Source organism: Trachemys scripta, chromosome 2 (genome assembly GCF_013100865.1).
Source record: "Trachemys scripta elegans isolate TJP31775 chromosome 2, CAS_Tse_1.0, whole genome shotgun sequence".
Classification (NCBI taxonomy): domain Eukaryota; kingdom Metazoa; phylum Chordata; order Testudines; family Emydidae; genus Trachemys; species Trachemys scripta.
The window spans coordinates 196,237,014-196,260,688 of NC_048299.1; the positions used below are offsets into that span (position 1 = coordinate 196,237,014).

General features: G+C 40.6%; 1 protein-coding gene across 1 annotated transcript in view; it reads left to right on the top strand.

The window, feature by feature from the left end:
• Positions 1–955: 955 nt before the first annotated feature.
• The window catches only part of APCDD1 (APC down-regulated 1), a 36,523-nt gene continuing 13,803 nt past the window's right edge, over positions 956–23,675 (top strand). Inside the window, exons 1-3 of the mRNA XM_034762602.1 lie at positions 956–1,502; positions 12,853–13,036; positions 16,544–17,075. Of these exons, the coding sequence (XP_034618493.1) occupies positions 1,445–1,502; positions 12,853–13,036; positions 16,544–17,075 (774 nt within the window). The 5' untranslated portion in view covers positions 956–1,444. The remainder of the gene's footprint in view (positions 1,503–12,852; positions 13,037–16,543; positions 17,076–23,675) is intronic.

A 23,675-nucleotide genomic window follows, 5' to 3' on the forward strand; every position in this document is an offset into this window, starting at 1 on the left:
GTTTCTTTTCAGTTAAAAGACGCCTAATTTACACTGGGATTTCTAACAGTCCCCTCATGTGTATGTTGCCTAAGGCCTTTCAGGCAAAAGTATATACTTTGTTTTTTTATTTTAATCAATATATGTCTTAGACACCCTTGCAGTTCAGGCCTATCTGTATTTTTATACCTGTCTGAAAATGTTATTTATATACAGTAAAGTGAAACTCTGCTGGCAAGACTCATTCCTTTCCAGTACAGCTGGTCGAACAGTATTTGCCAATAGTTTGGCTGATTTTGATTTTCCCAGCCAACTGATGAATAACTATTCCCGGTTGTTTTTCTAACTTTACAGATGGTTAGATCCCATTTGCCCCACACATTATTTACAAATACAATGTTATTTGTAACTGGCGAATAATTTCCCCTACTATTTCCCATAGTGGTTCCAGGGGTGCAGGAACAATTTGTATAGTGGGCGTGCTGAGAGCCATTGAACCAAACTGCAAACCCTGTATATGATGGAACTGCTTCAAGCCAGGGGGTGCGGCAGCACCCGGAGCACCACTGGTTCCAGCACCTATGGGTGGTTCCAGGCCTGGATTGCCAGGGGCAGGGCGACCCCAGCTGAGCATCACTCCCGCTCCTCTGCCACTGCTCCCCTAGTTCCTTGTGTGCCCCCCTTGCCAGGATCCGGATGGCGGTGAGACGAGGCTGGGAGGCAGGAGGGGCACACGCTGATCGCTGCACGGGAAGGGGCTAGGCTAGGGGGACAGACTGGCGAGCTGGCCGCGGCTCGGTAGCCCGCCCCCCAAGGGCGGGGGTGGGCTGACGGGGCAGCCGCCAGAAGCGGGCGGGGCGGGGAGCCCGCGGCCTCGCGCCCTCTGATCTCCTCTTGTGCCCGGGTGTCTGGTTTCTGGCAGCCCGGAGCCCCCGCGGCCTGGCCCCGCCCCCGCCGCGGGAAGGGGGATATGAAGAGGAGCCGCTGCGGCTGCCGCTGCCGAGCGAGCAGACAAGTTGCCGGGGACGGACAGGGGCGCCCGGGAGCCAGCGGACGCCGGGCAGAGAGGCTCCCGCAGGCGTGACAGCCGGAGCGCGCTGCACCTCCCCGGGAGGGAGCACGTCCGCCCCGTGGTGCCCAGCGATGGGACCCACCGTCCCCCCATGAGCGCGGGCGGGCGGGCGGCGGGGGCTTGGCGGAGTGGCGGGAGCGCTCCCCCGGCTGGAGGATCCGGCGGCACCTTCTGCCTGGGCTAGTGCCCCCAGCTCGCCTCCTTCCGAGCCGCTGCTGGCCCCGCGCGGCGCCTCTCCTGCCTGCCCGGCTGTCAGGTCCGCGCTGAAGACGGGACCATTCGCTGCACCCACCAGCCCCCAGGGCCGGATTACTGGGAACTGGAGGGAGCCCGAGAAGACGTGGAAGGAGAGGAAATAAGGCGAGAGGAGGAGGAGGCGGTGGAGAGCTGGAAATGTCCCTTCCCTGTTGCAACCTGGTTAGATACCTGTTCCCAGCCCTGCTCCTGCATGGTGAGTGCCCGAGGGGAGATCCCCCTTGGGGTTAATGTCTCCAAGACTATTAAAGGCTCCGTTGCCTTCTCCCAGGATGGCTGCAAGGGAGGAGACGCTGCTGGCGTCAATACAGGAGTTTAATACGGTGGCGTTTTCCAGGGAGGGGAGTTGTGTGATTCGTTTCCAAGATCAACTCTCAGAAGAGCTCTCTCCCTTCCCCACCCCCTGTAGGATTTCCAAACTATGTCCCGAGAGTTCTTTCTTTCTTTCTTTTTTTTTTAACCAAAACCTAAATTGTGGTCGGTCTCAAGAGCGTTCCAGAGCCTTTGGGTGACTCTTGATGTGGCCAAAAATTGTAGGAGGTTCTGAAGGACCAAGCTAGGCTCATATGGGGAAAAGTTTCATGCATGTTTATGCCCGCCTTTCTTGGAAGTGGATAGTTGGGCCACATGATTAAGTTTTCTTGTTTGTTAGAGAGGAAGTATATTGATATATAAAATCAAAGCATACCATGATTTCATTTACTTTTATTAAACCTTCATTGCTAAGAATCTTTCTTAATAAAAAATTTTGACACACTTCTACAAACAGGATGACATGGAAGGTGCCCCACCAGTTGCCTATGAAGTTCTTGTTCATTATGTTAATTTAAAATCTACGTCTGTACCAGCTCTGGCACTGCATCCCATCTGGGGGCTCAATCCAATGCGGCTTTAAGAGGCTCTGAGTAAAATCCTACCCCTAATGAATTCAACCAGAGCTTTGCTATGAGGTTCAACAGGATTTCACCTGCAGGCTTTTCCTAAGAGCCGTTCTTTGGACTTGGGAGTATTTATTGAGAGATGTATTGAGAAAGCTTGGATAACAGAATATGTTAGTACTGGGTTTAGTGCTCCTAATAATTTGATTTAGAACACTAAGGCTCTTTGGACCTGTTACTTTAAAATATGCCCACTTCTGCATTGACACCGCCTAAACATATCACTAGTGTTAAAAGAACAGGAGTACTTGTGGCACCTTAGAGACTAACAAATTTATTAGAGCATAAGCTTTCGTGGACTACAGCCCACTTCTCTAATTTGTTAGTCTCTAAGGTGCCACAAGTACTCCTGTTCTTTTTGCGGATACAGACTAACACTGCTGCTACTCTGAAACTAGTGTTAAAGTCTTCCAAAACAGCGTTGTGGTGGGAGCAGGGTTAATTTTAAGTGATAAGTTTAAGATGGACCACTTAAATTGTCAAAGCTGGATGCATAAAGCCACATTTAGGCATCCAATTTTCCGAAGTGTTGAGCACCCTCAAATACCTTTTAAGAAAATTGAAACTGTGGTGCTCAGCACTAGTGAAAATTAGGCTATTTAATTAGGTGCCTAAATACCTATTTACAGGCCTCCCTTTATGCACCCATGTTTGAAAATTTTGGTGAGATATTCTTCTCAGAGTGTGTCAACCTACTCAGTTACATCGGCATTTTGAGGACTGTACCTAATACTGAAGTATTCTGCAGAATCCAGCCTTCTTCAATAAACTTCCTCGGGTCCTAAAATCTACTTTTAAAAGTAGGTGCCTCTTTCAAGTATACTAAAATTGGGCACCCCACTGGATCCAGCCTTAGAATAGGGGACCGGAGTCAGAACTTTAAAGTGCTTCTTAAAATTGCCTGTTTTGGAGTGAGGATTGTCTTTCTTTATGTTTGTAGAGTTTTAAGCTAAACAGACTCAATAAATTTGTGTGTTTTTTGTTTTTATAGAGAGAGCATTTGCTCGCCTCCCACAGCTCACCTCCAAAACTTATATAGACTATGTAAACAAGTCTAGTTGAGCCAGACCTGCCTGGACGCCAAGGTGTACCTTAAAACTCTGTGATCTGGGAATCTAAAAGTCAAAATGGAAGGTTTGAAGTTAGAGAGTAAAGAGAGAAGTTATAATTATAGGGTTGACTGCCAGCCTCATCTGCTTGGAATTACAGAGCAGTTTTAAACTTTGGCTGAAAAGAGAAACAAATCAAGGCCAATGATCAGATCAAAATAACAGCTGCCAAAAGAAGACGAAACAGGAAAATCGTATATTTTTTTCCATCAAATGGGAAACCAATCAGGCCAATGATCAGATAAAAACTGCAGCTGCCAAAAGAAAATGAAACAGGAAAATCATCTGTGATACATAACTGAAGATGGAAAAAATAGAAGGAAATATACCCATCAAATACTGCTTAGAAAGAAATAACTTGAAAACTTGTTTGTGAACATATACATATCAGTAACATAGGGACTGAAGTGAAGATTTATTGTGGAAAACTATTGCCCCCTTGGGCTGAGATAGGAACAAACAGTGGGATACAATGTCCAAAGATGTAGTTTAGCCTAATCTAGGTTTTGCCCATTCGATGTTTGATTATAATCTCTAAACGTTATAAAGGTATTGCACCACCCTGGGGCTTTTTTCACATGACTATCTCCCAGTCAACTGGATTGCGCTTGGAAATCCAAGAATGAATTAAGTGTGTGTGTGTGTGTGTGTGTGTGTGTAAATAAGAATTAAAGCTTTTGCTTATCCCCTTTTAATTCAAAGTGCTGTTTGTTAATTTAATGGAAGTAAAACTATGTAAATGCAGTACAAAACTCAAGCTCATATTTTCATTGCAACATAACTCCTAATATTGTTGAGTTAACATTATGAAAAACTTGTACTCATTAGTCAAAATGGAACCTGTAGAATGTCAAAAGAGGTTTGCAGCTGGAAGTTGTCCATTATCAGTATTTCTTTGCTTATATGAAAAGCCACAAAAGTTTCAGATGTCAAATGCTGCAAACATTCAGCTCCAGAAAACCTGATTAATCAGAGCTATAGTAAAATGGATTCAAAACAAAATGGCTAATTTGTTTTGCAAATGACTAATTTATGTTACAAATGTGAGGAAATTACCATAGAGTGTTTCTGAATGTGATTGTTATAGTAATGTATTAACTTTAAAATAATAATTGGTTCCTTATATGAGAACATCCCCCACTAAAATATTCAGTTTTAATGAAGTTTATTCAGTCAGGACTGTTAGACTTTTCATGGCAGAATTAATTGTTTATGCAAAACTAAATTAATACATAATTGAAATGCTCCAATAGTGTCACTGAAATTGGTTGAATAGAAGTATTTTATTTCCTTTCTTGCCTCATTCATTAAAATACAATGAAATTTATAAGAAAATATGTCCCATATACATATAGATGGGCAAGGCATGGGTGTGAGCTGTGGGATCTACGTTCCCCTTAGTAAAATAATTGAATTCAGTTAGGATTTAGGAGAGGACAAATCAGAAAGGGAGTTCCCTCTGTTCAGTGCTTACTATATCAAGCATGGAGGTAGATGAAGAGAGAAAGATAAAAATAAGCAGCGTGGTCTGAATTCCACTTTCAGTTAAAATAAAATGTAAATCCAAAGTAACTCTATTGACTTTCAGTGGATTTATGATAACTTTACACTGGTGCAACAGAGCTGGATTTTGTGCTATGTGTATATACACATAGAATATTTTAAATTAGTGATATTGTGTCTGTAAACTGAAAAATAAATGAAAATGACGGAGAAAGAAAATTTTCAGGCATTCAAGACGACTAATATTTTGTTATTAATGCAACTTTTGTACAGTAGTTACATTTGTAGTGTATGCTTCCTATGCATAGATTGCATGATTACTTTGGTATAGGATCCTGTCCTGCAGTATTTACTCGAACTCCAATAAGTTTAGTGGTTGAATTTTTCCCTACTCTGTATGTAATACAGAACAGTGGTGCTAGAACAATTTTTATAGTGGGGGGTGCTGAGAGCCATTTAACCAAACTGTAAACCCTGTACAATAACTCCTCACTTAAAAGTTGTCCTGGTTAACGTTGTTTCGTTGTTACGTTGCTGATCAGTTAGGGAACATGCTCATTTAAAGTTGTGCAATGCTCCCTTCTAACGTCCTTTGGCAGCCACCTGTTTTGTCCACTGCTTGCAGGAAGAGCAGCCCATTGGAGCTAGCTGGTGCGGGCTTGGAATCAGGGTGGACTGGCAGCCCACCATCAGCTCCCCTAAGTTCCCTGTGCTGCAGCTGCCCAGCAGGCTAGCAATTGCTGGCATTCAGCTGTCCCTCCTCCCACTGCAATGTGCTGCTCCTGCCCTCTGCCTTGGAGCTGCTCCCAGAGACTTCTGTGTGGAGGGAGGGGGGAAGTGGAGGGCTAATGTCAGGTGTCCCCTCCCCCCTGCTCCTGCACCCTGCTTACCCCATTTCCATAGAGCAGGGGGGACACACAACAGGGTTCAGGACGGAGGGAGCTTCCAGGCAGCAGCTGCTGTCTCAGCAAGCTGATCTAATTAACAAGGCTATGTACTTAAGACTGAGGTCAGCTACTTAAAGGGGAAATGTGCATCTCTCTCTCACTCTCTCACACACACACACACACACACACACACACACACACACACACACACGTGTGTCTCTGTCTCTGTCTGCTATGCTCTCCCCTCCCTCCATGCCTGTTGCCTTGTAGAGTGAGGCTATATTAACAATGAGTTAACCCTTGAGGGCTCAGCCAAATGCTAGTTCATCGTTTAGCAGTAAGGCATTCCCTGGAAAATATCCCACCCTCTGACTCCTCCACCTCAACCAAGCGTCACAATCATCATCACTGTGTACCAGTATTAAATTGTTTGTTTAAAACTTATAGTGTGTGTGTGTGTATATAATATATAATTAGTCTTTTGTCTAGTGAAAAAAATTTCCCTGGAACCTAACCTCATCATTTACATTAAATCTTATGGGGAAATTGGATTCGCTTAGCATCGTTTCACTTAAAGTCACATTTTTCAGGAACATAACTACAACGTTAAGTGAGGAGTTACTGTATATAAAGGCAACCACTTCAAGCCAGGGGGTGTGGCAGCACCCCCTAGTTCCAGCACCTATGGTATAGAATAGATGTGTGTAGATGTCTGTGGTATAGAACGTTATGCTTGCTTGAAAAAGGGCAAAGTCCCTCTACTTTATGTATTGTGTTGTATTTAGGGTCCAATTTTCCCTCCTGGAAGTCAATAGCTAAGCTCCCATTTACTTTAGTGGAGGCAGACTTGAACCCTTAATGGTTCACAGAAATACACACTTGCCACCGCTTTTTCTTCATTCAGTGATGGTGGTCCATTCTAGTACAAAATTTAATTCTACATTACAGAGCTCATTATTTTATAAAACAGCTTAAAACATTTTATATGAAACAGAAGAATGTGAAAACTATTTGAACCCACAATTATCCTGCTCTCTCATACACTGGTGGGAATTTATAGTTGAGCCATTGGACTCAGGTTTGATTGCTATTTTTATTTTATTTTTTTTATTTTATTTTTTAAATGTACCGCGCCTATGACCCTTTTGGTAAATGGTGCTTAATAAGTGACATTAAAAGGCACTGTCAAGGAATTTATCATGATATTTAAATTAATTTTATACAGTATTTTATAACGCCTTGAAAGCATAACCCTAAAAAGCTGTAAACTTTTCTCCTTACCAAATCCATTCATTCCTCCACCATGCATACCGACTTTGTTGTGAAGTGGCTCATGAGGAATACAGATCTGAGGACACCTCTTCTGTTTTAAAGAAGAGAACACAAACGCATCTACTTAAAAATTAAAGTCAAAGAATTTCAGTAGATTACCTGTATGAAAAGTTATAGGGGCCTCAAGTTCTTACCGTCACTACTCAATTGTTTACTGAAACAGGTGTTTTGAAAGAGTAAGCACTAACTCTCCCAGGTGCTGAGTGAACTGATTTCACTTGGTTTTGAAGTTGTTCAGCCTCCCCTAAGAGATTCTCAGACTACTTCGGTACTGGGCGTTGAGTAAGGACATCAGGATTTGTGCCATAAAATAACAGAAGATCTAATTCTGGGCCACTTCGCCTTGACAGAGTTTCTAATTGTTACATCTTAAAATCCTTTTCTTGTATCTCTGTTCAATAACTTCACCATTATAAGCTGGGCATTTCCCTCCTTTAAACTACAGGTCTGTTTGCAGACGTATATCTAAAAACTATGTACACACACAAGAAAAGTAATAGGTACATATGAAACAAAAGCAAATCTTGTTATCTTTTACAGTTGTAAACTTCAACCTTCTCTGCCCCAATCCTTTGTTTGTAATCCCTTGTTATGGTATGTCTAATTTATGTCCCAATCCTGTAAGGGCCCTTTGAAGTATAAAAAAGAATAGTGGAGAAAAACATGGTAAGTAAACACAGACGCATTTGTTTGGCAGTGGGATGTTATAGTTTCCATTGTAATTACACAAGTTTGCACTGCAATTAAAAAGCTGTCATAGAGGTTATCTAGCACTTTCCCACATCAAGAGATAGCTGTACTCTAATGTATATTGTGCAGGGTGATTGACTAGATAAGTAAAGCTAAATACTTAATCTAGTCAATTATTTTTCATCTGTTTGAAAGATTTTTAGACAAGTTCCAACTTGAAAATAGTTTACTGCAGAAATAAAATACTAGTATTAAAAGTGATTCCCTCCAAGGATATAATGCTCACAGATAATATAGCACTTGGGCTTCCACATGAGGTTGGTTGTGTGAGAACGGGCTATAAAAGGAAGCTACACTGGATTTACACTGGCGTGAATGAAGAAACAGTTTAGCCCTATGTGTCTCAATTGATGTAAATTAGAAACTTCCCAGTTATCAGACATGCCAATCCAGATTTAGGTTTGAATCTTGTTTGCTGTTCCAGTTTAACTCTCTAATAGGCCACATTTGAAATCTGAACATGCAGAACTTGAGAAATTCTGGGTCTCAATTTTGAAACTAAGTGTTTGAAGCCAAAGTTTTGATAGAGCTCATTATAGATATATTGGCCAAACTTTGCTGTCAGTTACACTGATTTAAATCCATAGCTATTTAACTGATTGAGTAGAATTTGGTCTATGAATTCAGATCTAGATCCTTTGAGTTTGAGCCAAACTCCTGTTATAGAATCATAAAATTGTAGGACTTGAAGAGACTCAAGAGGTCATCTAGTCCAGTCTCCTGTGCTCATGGCAGGACTAAGTGTTATCTAGACCATCCCTGACAGGTGTTTGTCTAACCTGCTCTTAAAAATCTCCATTCCACAACCTCCTTAGGTAGTTTATTCTGGACAGGAAGTTTTTCCTAATGTCCAACCTAAACCGTCCTTGAAGCAATGGGCTGAAATTGCAGCTTGTCCTATCCTCAGAGGTTAAGGAGAATAATTTTTCTCCCCCCTCCTTGTAACAACCTTCTATATACTTGAAAACCATTACATGTCCCCTCTCAATCTTCTCTTCTCCAGACTAAACAAACCCAGTTTTTTCAGTCTTCTCTATAGGTCATGTTTTCTAGACCTTTAATCATTTTTGTTGCTCTTCTCTGGATTTTCTCCAGTTTGTCCACATCTTTCCTGAAATGTGGCACCCAGAACTGGACACAACACTCCAGTTGAGGCCTAACCAGCGCTGAGTAGAGCAGAAGTAGTACTACTTGTGTCTTGCTTACAACACTCCTGCTAATACATTCTAGAATGATGTTTTCTTTTTTTGTGACAGTATTACACTTTTGACTCCTATTTAGCTTGTGATCCACTATGACTCCCAGATCCCTTTCTGCAGTACTCCTTCCTAGGCAGTCATTTCCAATTTTGTATGTGTGCAGCTGATTGTTCCTTCCTAAGTGGAGTACTTTGCATTTGTCCTTATTGAATTTCATCCTATTTACTTAAGACCATTTCTCCAGTTTGTCCAGATCATTTTGAATTTTAATCCTATCCTCCATAGCACTTGCAACCCCTCCCAGCTTGGTATCATTTGCAAACTTTATAAGTGTACTCTCTATGCCATTATCTAAATCATTGATAAAGATATTGAACAGAACTGAATCCAGAACTGATCCCTGCAGGACCCCACTTGATATCCCCTTCCAGCTTGACTGTGAACCACTGATAACTACTCTCTGGGAACTGTTTTCACCAGTTATGCACTCACCTTATAGTAGCACCATCTAAATTCTATTTCCCTAATTTGTTTATGAGACGGTCATGCGAGACCATATCAAAACCCTTACTAAAGTTAAGACCACCACATCTACCACTTCCCTATTTTTATTGCAAATATAGCTTATTAACATTAATTCACTGAAAACTGAAATTGAATATGTAATAATTGAAGACTTTCTGCAAAATTGCTCATAAGTCCAAAGGCTGATAAGAAAAAGTATTCTAATACTGTTATCCAACTGAATACACTGCCAACAGCTTAATACTTTAAAAATTCTTATTTTACTCTCTCTCAATTGACGGCTTAAGAACTTGAAAATAGCTTCTTTCCCTATATTTGTTTTCCTTTCTTCATCTAGAAAACACTGATTATTTTTTCTTTTTTTGTGTTTCTCATGGAGCTGCAATTATTATGGCTTTCTTATTTTACTTTTTGACTTACTGTCTTGTTTAAGCACCAGCATGATGGGTGATGCCATCTTTGTGAATAGTGTTCATTAGATAACTGAAACAACAAAGTCAAAAGAAGTTTTTATGGCATTATTTTTGTGTAAATAATGCCATAAAAACTTGCCATATTTGAAGTGTGGCTTTTGTTTGAAATCTTTCAAATATCTCCGGAATAGATAGCTAATTTTATTTAATTTATTTATTTATTAAAAAGAGACATATCAGATCCAGAAGATATTTCCTAATTTATAATAAGTTTAAGGCAAGTCAAATCTCGAGTCTAAATTACTTACATGCTCCTTTCATTGTTTATCACTTCCTTAGCTATCTTGCCACAGACATATGTATCGATTGTGAAACCCCCTTATTTGCCTCTGTTGTAGAAAGTAGCACGTTTGGATCCCTTTCAATGAAAGCCAAGGTTCTAAGTATACAGCAGTTATGTTTGGTCTCCAATGTTATTTAAAAGTGGTCTTTTAAATTAACTTCCACATTTTTCCATTTCACAAAAGCACAGTTAACTGTGAGGCTGCCAACATCTTTCCATTTTATATCAACCAAAGGAATACTATGAAATTAAAGGGACTACTTACTGCTTAAAGCTGAACACATCCTTAAGTGCTTTGCCTAAAAAGGGTTTTAAATGACTATTTTACATGTTGTGCTGCAACGTACCTTAATACACCAAAGTAATCCTAAAATCCAGTAATCATGTATTTTTTTTCCCTTGTAAATTAGGAATAATTCAAAGCAAATAATTACTTGCCTATCCCAGTGTGCCATGCTGCAATTCTCTCTTCTTTTAAATCCCTTATGAAAACCCACTCCTTTCATTAAGCCTTCAAATACTAGGCCACATTGCTGTGATCTAGCAGCAATATCTAAACAGATTTTTATGTGCTGTACAGCACCAAGGACAATGTCAAAGCTGAATAAATAAATAATATATTTCATCAACACGTTTGCTCTTTATGCATTTGAATCATGGATCCCTTTTTCCTTAATGAAAATGCACCAAGTGGATTTTTTGTTGTTTATTTAGAATGTGTCATTACCTTCAGAGTATCCTTAACAGCCTGGGGATTCTCACTGCAGAAGGTGGAGGAGAAGGAAAACATACTGCTGCAAAACTTCCCCGTTTTTAGAAAAGCATACAAGGAGATAAATGGTGTGCAAAGGGGGTCTTGTATCCTACCCATGTCCATACTCTTTCAAGCCTCTGACAGCATCCAGGAACGGGAACAAGCACACTTGGGTTATATCCAGGAAGGACAGATGTGTAAAGGCAGTGGCATGGTTGTTTACCAGACCATTTACTGATGTGTCAAAGGCTGGGATGGAGAGCCAAAAGGGAACAATGTATGACAAATGTTGTATCTGATCTTAAGGTGATATAAAGAGGGAAGTATGATCCCACATCCGGGTACTTATGTATGATAACACGTACAAAGATGCAGAAAGGTGCAAGCACTGAGACACTTATTCAAGGTGTGGGGAGGCTGTGCTCATTAAATATTGCACTGCCTCACCCCATAATACACACATTACAATATACATCTAAGCGGGCAAGATAAGGGTCCAGTAGGTGGCTTTTATTCCCACCACATAACTTAGAGGCCACAAAACATCCTAGTAGTGTGACTACATTTATACCACACTGTTATATTATTGTATGTGTGTGTTTCCCACATCTATTCCTCGCTCTCTGGAGCTTCCATTGTGTTCCTGTGCCTGTGCTCATTAGATGAGATGACTGGAGCAGTGAATTATGTAACTTGTCCATATGCAGAACCAATAGATGAGACTGTGCTTTGACCCAATATGGGAAAGTTAAGGTATAAAATGCTAACAGCCCAATGCTGAGCAATGTCTAATTTATTATAAATTCAATAGAGAAATTGCAAGTGCTGCTGAATTATTAATTACATATTTCCTATCTTCACATAGTTGTTTTCAACTGTGGTTCATCTGCATAGCTGTTAAACCAGTAATGGGTAGTCATTTTAATAAAACAGTGGCGGTCTTCTAATCAGTAATTTAAGATTTGTATTTGTTCACTTGTTAATCTTAGATGTACTTTTCTCTTGATCCATATTTTCCTACACCTTATATAGCATGCAGCCTAAAGGAGTGCAAGAAGCATTCTTTCTTACACTACATATTCATTTTGTTTGATTAATTTTGTGTAGAAAGATTGCTGGTGAGTTTCCTATGTATGCATTACTAGAAACCAAAATTACTGAGAGCTAGAGATAAAATTAGCTTTTGAAATTCCTTTTTCCCTGAAAATAAAAATAGCAGAATCCGCCTTTAATTGAGTACCTCATTCATCACAGAGGCTTCCTGTGTACAGAGGCTGTGCTTTGAATATCTGTTTTCCTTTGACTTTAAAAGGTGGCCTTTATTTGCAAGTTTATTATAGAAGCATTCAAATTAGAGGTGGGCCCAAGCCACAAAGATCACATCCGGATCTGGATCCAGCTTTCCCACAGTTAGAGGTGCTTGGGTCCAGGTTTTGGGTTTGTCCTGTTACTGACAGACAGACTTAAGAACCAGTTGTGAAGTTCAAATCCAGATCCACACTTCAGAGGTATTTGAATCCAGAGTTTTGGTTCTGATCCTGTTCTCATTTCACAACGTTAGAGAAATCTAGTCAGAGGATTTGTAATTTGTTGGCAGAAAGAGACATTTCCCAATAATATATTTTTTCTTTTCTTTTTTTCACATGGAACAAGTAATATAATCAATTCTTTCCCTTAGCACATGATATTGCCACGTGAGTGATGTGTTAGCACTGTTAGGCACACAGTAAAGCAGGTTGAGTATCAGTCATCCTTGCCAGAATCCCCTGGTAACTTACACTTTTATTTCCCAGGGCTGGGAGAGGGTTCTGCCCTTCTTCATCCAGATAGCAGATCCCACCCTCGATCTTTAGAGAAGAGTGCATGGAGGTCTTTTAAGGAATCACAGTGTCATCACATGCTGAAACATCTTCACAATGGAGCCCGAATCACTGTGCAAATGCCTCCCACCATTGAAGGGCATTGGGTCTCTACTGGGTAAGGATAACAAAAAAAGACACTTGAGTGACCTGGGGGGGAAATATCTACAAATGTTTTTAAAGCATTTTTCATACATACTTAGAATGAGAGATATTTTAGTTGTACAAGAGAATAGCATGCTGTAAACCTACCTTGTTATATACCACTTTGCAGTCTTCATTTTTAAATAGTAAGGAATGCAATATTTTTTTAACGTTTTTTGATTTAGAAAACAAAATATTGTTAAAACCTGCTTATGAATATTACATTGTATTACAAGACTTCTAATGAATGGATCCTTATTTTTAAGAGCTTTTGCATGAACAAATTTCATTAGCAAATTAAATTAAGAAACTTTATTTCATCAGCCCAAGCATGTGCATGTGCTTATCTGTACATCATGACATTCAGTCAGAGTGAGATTTCATTTCCAGTGTCTCAGCTGTAATATTCATCAACCTATTTTAAGTGATTTTTCTTAGGCTGTTTTGAGGGTTTTAAGATGTTTGAGGCCCAATCCTGTAATCCTTACTCAGACAAAGCTACAACAGAACTCAATGAAAGTGGTTCCTGAGTAAGGACTGCTGGATTTGGCCTGTAATTATTCCTGAAAACTCCTATAGATTTCAGTGGGAGCTCTGCGTGTGGAGCAATTGCAGGATAAAGATAGAATCTTTTCTGACTATCCTAAGCAGATAAGCCACAAAGGGTTCAAACCGACAAGCTGCAAACTTTGCTTCTATTACTATTGTAACTTTCAGTTACTGTACCTTATATTTACTGTTTTATAACAAACCCAAAGCTACAGCAAGTTCACAGTAGCTAATACACTTTCTTAATGGAAAAGTTATGTGACCTTTAGTCTAATAAATAAGTCAGTAAATTATTTTGTTAATGAAACCCTTTTTTGGATGGGATTTAATGCTCTCCTGTGAAATGTGCAGCAAGAGTTCCTTAAAAGTTTTTGCCTACGCTTTCTTATTAGTGGAGTGGAACCACTTAAATCACTGATCAAAGAATACATTTTCCACACACATGGATAGATATACACCAAAAAAGGGAGGTCCTCATCAGGGATAGCTCAGTGGTTTGAGCATTGGCCTGCTAAACCCAGGGTTGTAAGTTCAATCCTTGAGGGGGATATTTAGGGATCTGGGGCAAAAATCTGTCTGGGATTGGTCCTGCTTTGAGCAAGGGGTTAGACTAGATGAACTCCTGAGGTCCCTTCCAATTCTATGATTCTACATTGGAATCTATGAAGAACAAAGCCCATTAAAGTCAATGGGAGTTTTTCCGTTTATTTCAGTGGACTTTAGACTAGGCCCTGTAACCCTAAAACTATTATCTTATAATAAGGGGAGCAATCCCTCTATTTAGGTTACCTAGCACTTTTCAGGGGTCTTGTGAAAAAAGGCAGTATGTGATCATGTAACAGAAGCCTGTATCATCACACGTACGCACAAGGGTGACAAATCAAGGTTTGCACGGGCAACCTAAATTCTGGTACTTACTAATTTTCAGCTGCTTGACTTTGAAACCTAAACATTCTTCTAATGTAGTTTTTTCTCTATATGATCATAGCAATATGTCTGTGTAAAGAATAAGTTCTCAACACACTAAATGAAAAATAAATTGAAAATTGACCTGAAAAGTATAACCTTCTGAGCTTATAATTTTTATTAAATTTACTATTTTCAAAAAAGTATTTATTTTAAGCAGCCTGGATGACACCCAAGGGAGAGATTTTTTTCAAAGGCACAAAGGAGAGTTTGACTTTCATTGTGAGCTGGGAGCCTAGCCCCATTTGTGCCTTTGAAAATCTTCCCCAAGATTAACAACCCAGCCCCTCACCTATAGGTCATGCATTCAGGTGGCCAAAAAGCATTACCATCTGATGGCTGTTCATATATAAATTTACACTAAGTGTTTAGGAAGTTTGAACAGCTGCTACCAATACTGTACCTGTTCTGTGGTCAGTTAAGATGCTTCATATTTCAGTGCTCTTGTCCTTCCTCTAAATTCACTATTTTTTAAAAAAGGAAATATTTATTTATTTTGCAGCCACTTCCTATGAGGAAGAACTGCTTTTCATGAGACTCCTGAGACAAAACCGAAAATATAAACAAGATTAGACATTCAAACCAGTATGGTTCAAATTAAGCTTCATATTTAAAAATCATGTAACCCGAGAGAGAAAATATAAATGATAAAATGACAGATTGTGGGTAAATTTTTCCTAGGAGCAACTATACACAACTACACTTTTTTTTTTTTTTCCTTCCAAAGCAGTGTTTTCTAAAGAAAGAACATAAGAGCTTATTATTCCAGTTGTGCAAGTGATAAAAGAGGAGGAAGAGGAAGGGCTGCCCAGAGATTAACATAGGAACCTGGGACTTGGGAAAACCCAAGTTCAGTTCCCTCCTCAGTCACAGACTTTCTTTGTTACTTTGGGCAATTAATTTAATTGCCTCTGTGCCTGAGTTCTCCATCTGTAAAATGAAGGTGATAGTCCTTCCTTACCTCATGGGTATGGTCCTACCAAATTCACAGTCCATTTTGTTCAATTTCACAGTCATAGGATTTTTAAAAGAATACATTTCATGATTTCAGCTATTTAAATCTGCAATTTCACAGTGTTGTAATTGTAGGGGTCCTAACCCAAAAAGGAGTTTGGGGGGGTGGAGGTCCCAAGATTATTGTAGGGAGTGTTGCAGCACTGCTACCCTTACTTCTGCGCTGCTGCTGACAGCAACGCTGCCTTCAGAGCTGGAGAGCAGCGGCTGCTGGCTGGGAGCCCAGTTCTAAAGGCAGAGCCGCCGCCAGCAGCAGCACAGAAGTAAGGATGGCATGCTATGGTATTTCCACCCTTACTACTTCTACTCTGCTACCTGCAGAGTTGGGCCATCATTCAGCAGCTGATACTCTCTGGCCACCCAGCTCTTAAGGCAGCAGCGCAGAAATAAGGGTGGCATGGTATGGTATGGCAGGCTGCTGCCTTCAGAGCTGGGTATCTGGTCAACAGCTGCCACTCCCTGGCCACCGAGCTCTGAAGGCAGCACAGAAATAAGGGTGGCAATACTGCAACCCCTGTAAAATAGCCTTGTGACCCCCTGCAACTCCCTTTTGGGTCAGGACCCCCAATGTGAGAAACTCTGGTCTTCCCCATGAAATTTCTATAAAATCACACAAGACCAGATTTCAAGGGGGAAGACCAGATTTCATGGTTCATGACACATTTCTCATGGCCATGAATTTGGTGGGGTCCTACTCATGGGGGGCATTGTGAGGATAAATACATTAAAGACTGTGAGGAGCTCAGATACTACAGTCATGGTGGCTATGTAGGTATCAGAGGTAGTTGAGTGGTATAAAAAGATAATGCATTTGAGAGGTTTCTACAGTACTAATGCAGTGCTAATATACTAGTGCACACTATAAGAATTTGGCCATCTTATTAATTGTAGCATGATAGTGTGGTATATCTCTCTAAAATTTTGTTTTATATCATTTTCAATCCGTCTACAGCTGTGAAGTTAGATCAGGCCCAGAGTTTATCACAAGATCCTATAGATTCTACAACAACAACACATTCAAGGCCTACCAGTTTTATTACGGTGGTAACCGCTGCACAAACCCTACTTACACCTTAGTTATCCGTGGTAAAATTCGTCTTCGTCAAGCATCCTGGATCATCCGAGGGGGAACTGAAGCAGATTACCAGTTGCATAACATTCAGATCATCTGCCACAGTGAAGCAGTAGCCGAAAAACTAAGTGAGTTGGTGAACCGTACATGTCCTGGATTTGTACCAGACAACAATCCCTGGGAGCAGGATGTGAGCTACAATTTGTGGAGAGAAGAGAATGGCTGTGAATGCACCAGAGCTCTTAATTTTGCCATGCATGAACTTCAACTGATCCGAGTAGAGAAGCAGTATCTACATCATAATTTAGATCACCTAGTGGAGGAGCTATTTCTCGGAGACATCCATACTGATGCTACTCAGAGGATGTACTATCGGCCTTCTAGTTACCAGCCTCCTCTTCAAAATGCAAAGGTACATTCACTTTATTTTTTGACAAAAGAAGCAAACCAAATTCGGAATCTTTTCTGAATTAACAGTTTTATTATAACCTAACCCTAACCCCCACTCCCACCCCCCCGCCGCCCCATTATTCTAGAGTCAGAGATGGATTGCAGGGTTACAGACAATGCAATTCAATCAATTTTAAGTGATAATTCATGGGAGTAATATCTCATTTGTGGATTATGAAATTGCATTAAGTGCATTATAAGTTTGGGTCAATAGGAGGATGGACTGCTTGAGCAGGAAGAGAGTGCCACTCTGCGTTAGAACCGATTACCAGAATGGGGAGCTGAGAACTGTTATAGAAATGAACAAAGACTGAAAGTCAGCATCAAAAAGGAGAGAAGATTCAAGATTTGAGGCAGAAATTGGTAGAGAGAAGGAAGAGGTAGTAGCAGAGGGTGGAAGGTGGTGAAAAGGCAGCAGTAGTGAAGAGGGAAATAAAATTGTGTGAGCATATGGAAGTCCATCAGCCAAGAAGGAGGGAATTGGAGGGTAAGGACATAAGAGGGGCAGCATGAAGGAGGGAACAATTGGTAGACTGTGCAGGTCATGGATCCAGACACAGATGCATACATTATTTGAAATGAAAAACAGGGACATTTTGAATCTGAGGCTATAATTCCATTTTCAGTCTGCCCTCCGCTTCAGTGTGAGCTGATCAAACCAGAGTGAGTTTAAAAAAAAATCAAAGAGGGGAGTGTGCAGTGGTGTACATTTGCAATGGGTCTGTCTGTCCATCTTTTCTGATGACTTCTCAAAGAAATGTAGCAACTGGAACCAGAGGCGCTGAGTTTCTTCTTTTCCCTGGAGGTGCTCCACCCGCTCCCTCGAGGCCCCACCCTTTCTCCACCCCTTTCCGTTGCTGCTCCATCCCCTCCCCGCCTGCTTGCTGCTCTCTGCCCTCCCCTAACTTCTCCCCCAGCCTTTAATCAGCTGCTTAGTGATGCCCTGATCAGTTAATCAGGGGGCTGCCAAACAGCTGAGCACCCACAGAGTCAGCACCTATGATTGGAACCACATTTGAGACTTCAGTTGCCATTAATAACTTCCACAAAGAGACTGATTTTTGGATCATTTCCAGTTAATGGGTTATCACAATTTTTAACTTTTCACTATAACTGTTACAAAAATGGACCGCAAAATGCTGAGTGTGAGAGGAGACACAACCAAGGAAGAGAGCAATTTGGGGAGAGTGGGTTTGGGTTCCCATTCATTCACATAACCCTTCCACCTTCCCAGAGTTGCTTCTGTCCTCTCCCTCACTGGAATTCCAACAGTATGACATCTCTAGATTGTCATCTTATCAGCTCACCTCAAGTGGGCCTGGAACAACTTTTCATTTACTTTTTAAACCCTACATCTTCCCAAAATAGATTCTAGCCAGAGCAGACATACACACACCCATAATCAAAACACCTGAGTTCAGAACAATTTTAAATTTTCTATTTCATTTGCTTGACTAAAATAAATAACATTCTATTTTTGATTTGTTTTCTCTTTACTTATTTTGGAGTGAGGGTCTTTGTTTAAATTTATTTGTTTAAAATTATTATTTGAAAGGGATCCTTAAATACAAAAGTACACTGATGAATGTTGTAGCTATACTAGCAAATTTTGTAGGTGTTTTTCAGAACAGTTGGAATGGAGACAAAACTCTGATTTCAGTACAACCAGCTAAGACTCTGGGACAGTCCCACCAAACCTGGTTATCCTGATATTGGCTGTTACATGACATGGTAAAAATGTCTGCACTTTATTTTAGAGAACTTTAATAGAGGTTCAATGTTAGAATGGTCGGCTTTACTGCTCAGCTGGCTATACAGAAACTAGGATTTTGTAAGTTCTACTGTCACCTCTGGTCACCATTCAGCTGCTTGGCGTCTGTGTTGCAATGGCATTGCTAGACTGCTCACCTCTTAAAATGCAATGCTCTAGTTAAGACGAATAAATCTTGCAAAACAAGCCTGTCTCTTAGACCCATCTTCCTGCCATGTGAAGTCTGACTATTAACATATCATCAGCACAAGCTGGGTCTAGTAACGTTTTACTGAAAACAATGTTTATACACTGTTCCACATATCGTATAAAATGTAAGCCGAAGAAATATAATGGACAAGCTAGAAGACTTTATCGATATCCCAAAATATTTAAAGCAGAGTAACTAATGTCAGGCCACCCTGGAAATTTGCCAGGAGCCCAGAAACCACACCAATATTGAGAATAGCTAGAAGAATGTAACCCCCATCATCTTCACTCCCGGGGTTTGTCTCGGACCACAATACAAAATGCACTGTTTTGCTTTGAGTGGATCATGCCTATGTATTGTAGACCAGGACAATCATAAGCCTTTTTTGTAGAATCCGACAATTTTCATCTGGGCTCGTGACCAGGTTGTGGCAGGAAAGGGCTAGTCAATCTGTCTCATCATGTATAAGAAGTTTATATACTTTGATGGGCCAAATTCTGCCTTCAGAGGCATGTGCACAACTCCCATTGAAATCAATGGGAGTCTACTGTATGGATTCCAGGCAGATTTTGGTCCTAGATGTTTACCAGAACTGGAAGAAGAAAAAAAATAACTTGAAAGATCAATATTCTGGGAGCTCAGTGCATCCAAACATAAGCTTATCTGTCAGCATATAGGCAGAGTCCAAGTCAGGGGTGAGCAAACTTTTTGGCCCAAAGGCCACATCTGGGTGGGGAAATCACATGAAGGACCATGAATGTAGGGCTGAGGCAGGGGGTTGGGGTGCAGGTGTGAGGGGGTGCAGTGTGCCAGAAAGGGCTCAGGGCAAGAGGTTGGGGTGCAGAAAGGGTGCAGGATGTACGAGTGGGCTCAGGGCAGGGGTTGGGGTGCAGGAAGGGTGCGGCAGGGGGTTGGGATGCAGGAGGGGTTCAGGGTGCAGGCTTGGGCCTGAAGTGGCTCCAGGGCAGCAGCAGCACACAACGGGGCTAAAACAGGCCCTGTGCCACTCCCAGAAGCAGCCAGCACCATGTCCCTGTGGCCCCTGGGGGAGCAGGGAGGGATAGAGGGCTCTGCACGCTGCCCTCGCTTGCGGGTACCTTCCCCGAAGCTCCCATTGGCCATGGTTCCCGGCCAATAGGAGCTGCGGGGGGCGGTGCCTGCAGACAAGGGCAGCACACAAAACCCTCTGCCCCCACCCCATCCCCAGGGGCCACAGGGACATGGTGCCGACCGCTTCTGGGAGTGGTGCGGGGCCCGCAGCACCACGGGGGCAGGGGGCAATTCCGTGGGCCAGATCCAAAGCCCTGACGAGCCGGATCCAGCCCACAGGCCATAGTTTGCCCACCCCTGGTCCAAGTCCTAAGGCTGAATTAATGACATTGGAACATCATTCATATATGTATCACTGACAGAGAATGACATTACTACATGGGGGGCAAGCTAATTCAGAGTATTCTCAAGGTACCTAAAAGTGCAGACAGATGCAAGTACTGGGTAATAAAAAAACAGTGTAGTTTAGGAGATCTGGCTTTATTCTCTGTTCTGTCACTGGACCGAAGTCACCTCACCTCTGCCTCTCCTCCATCCTGTGTCTATATTGTCTGTTTGGACTGAAAGCTCTTCAGGGTAGGAAATGTCTCCCACTATGTGCCTGTACAGTGCCTAACCCAGTGGGGTCCCAATCTTAGTTGGAGCCAGTAAGCGTAACTGTAACAAAACAATTAATAGAACCTATACAACGCCTGAAAAATGAAGATTCTGTAGATACTTTTAGTTTTGTGCATCTTGTTCAGATTCTTGCAACTTTTTTTTTTTATGGGAAATTTGGGCATTGAGACAAACTTTCATTATGATAGTTAGTAGGAAAAAACATGTATATTAGCATTAGCCATCATAAAAGGCTGCTGGGTTTTGATGTGTATCTACCCATGAAGTCTTCTGTACCAGCAGGCTGTTAACCTGGCCCTGGGCTGCAGGTTTTTTGAATGTAGGAAGAATGGTAACAGAAGATGCGTTTTTTAAAGACCACACACACATACCATTGAAAGGTTATAACCCTTCTTCTTTGAACTCCTTTCCTTTTCTAATTGCTGGTCCACAGGGACCCAGCTGAAAATGAGTTTAAATGCTAAATTGAGTTTAAAACCACTAGTCAGAGACTCCTCTGGAAACTGGACACCTTAAATAAATAGAAACATTAAATCAACTTGTTTTTTTAAGCTTTCTATAGTCATGCAGCAAGACTGGGGAGGTGAGGAAATAGCCATTGAACAGAATCAGGTGTGTTGTGTGGAATCTTTCCTATATGGCTTGTTTCATTTCCCCCCCCCTTTTTTTTTTTTTAATATATAAAGACTTGTCTAAAATTAGTTTTTAAGAAGATTCACTGTCTGCATTAAAATTATAATTAGGCCACCATGAAGATGATAGCTCCACCCAACTCGTAAATTTACATACCCTAAAAGTTGGATGTGATAGCCATCACATTCATTACTTGTGCAGTTGAAGCAAATGGTAATTAAAAGCAAATGGCTGCTGGATCAGTTAGAAATGCTAAAGCCGCATGATCAGACTTTAAACAAATAGAATTGGGCCTTTTCCAAATTCCTGCAGTGATTTAGCCACAAGATGGTAAATCAAAGGGGCTGTCCAAAAACCAGACAGCTTTAAGCCAAGCTACTAATCTAAGTAAATTCACAAATGCCCATATCTTAACTCAAATGTACATATGAAATTGGGGAGCTTTAAGAAAAGATCTAATTTGTAATCTCTTAAGGCCTTACAAATTCTCTTATCTAAGAGCATATCCTACACAAATTCTTCCTTTAAAATATTGTACATTAAGAATTTATCAGTGGGTCAATATGCTGACAGAGCTGAAGATAATAAATTCAGATCTGATTCTGAAAGTTGCTGAGCATCTTCAGCTTTTGTTGAAGTCATTTGGAGTTCAGAAAGGTGCCCTGCACCTTGCAAATTCAGCCTTTTAAATAATAGCTGAGAACTGAGAGAGACAGACCGTTGGAGCGACCTTAGTGGTGTAATGGTAGCAATATGTTGCGTTGTGTCATATGGAAGATCTAAGGTCAAGAGTGACCTCAGGGATTCTTTCTCATTAGCCATAGAAATTACATGGTTTGCAGAGGTGATGTGAGATATAAGGCTCCTAATGGTCTGAGAAATCAAGAACAGGTGTGGAGCTCAACCTGCTCTTAGTGAAAGAATAAGAGCTCTATTTAGAAAAGATGCATATGTCCTAAAAATGGAGGTAATATGCATGGAAATCATACTGGCACCCAGCTTGCACATATAATTTGCCCTAAAATATTGTTTACTGAATACATTGAACTCCAGGTGCCTCTTTCTCTTTATTCTGTCAGGCTACAAAGATCAGAGTGAGGATTATGTTAACAGGTTATTCTACTGACATCATGGTAGCTATTAGTGTTAGGACAAAATTGTTTGTAAGGTCATCAGAACCGAAAAATGTGTTTGAATACCCTTATTTACCACTTTTTTATGTGATCAAATATTTGAGATTCAATTTTAATGATAAACATTCCCATTCAAAACCATATACTAAATGTCTTCTCTCTCGCAAATTTTTTTTGGGGGGAGGGGTGATTTTCAGAAGAGCTTAGTACTTGCAAGTACCATCGACTGTGGGTGGAGTTCTGGGTACTCAGAGATCTGGAAAATCAGGTTTTAACTGAGCATCCAAAACCAGAGGTGTCTAAAATTAGTGGACACATTTTGAAAATTTGGTCTTTAATCTCTGAGTTTCTTCATCTGTAAAATGAAACCACTACTTATTTGCCTAGTACCCAGGATAATTTCAAGGATAAATTAATAAACTTCTATAAAGTGTGTTAAATACCTCAGATAGAAGGTGATATGTGTAAAATATTACCTCAGCCAAGAAATAATTGTCTGAGGACAATATTTTTTTGATTGGCCAAACCATAAATACTACTACTAAAACATGCAAAAGTCTATTCTAGATGCAGTGGGAAATGGAGGGGTTTCATATCTTTGTATTTGCATAAGACAGTTGCTTAAAGAAATAGAGTGGGGGAAAGGAAAAAGCAGAAGAAAACTATTATTTAAAAACCCAGTGATTTCAAGACAATTATGAATAATAGGATGTATGGGATTATCTTTAGAAATATATTAACCAATCATTTAGCTGAGGCTTATTTTCATATTACAAATCTACTGAGTATAATGTAACAAAGGATGTGCTACTTTTAAAAGTTCTTCTTACTTTTAAAGTAACACACTATACTTTCTCTTCATAGAAAAGCCAATGTTAAAGAAAGGCTAAGGTGAAGTGACTTTTGCTCTTGTATAAAACTTGAAGACTTAAAAAATGTGCTTTATTTTGTCTTTGTGGATTTAATTATTAGTTCTATTGTACAATTGTAAAAGCATAACTAACATTTTAAGGCAGCTTTATTCTTGCAGTTCTTCATGCAGAGTCTTGAAGTTCAATCAAGTTCAATCACTTGCATCACTTTTTCCAGGACCTTGTTTGTTGTTTCTGCTTCCCAAAATATATATGGTTTGTTGCTTCCGAAAATATATATGATTTGTCACTATAA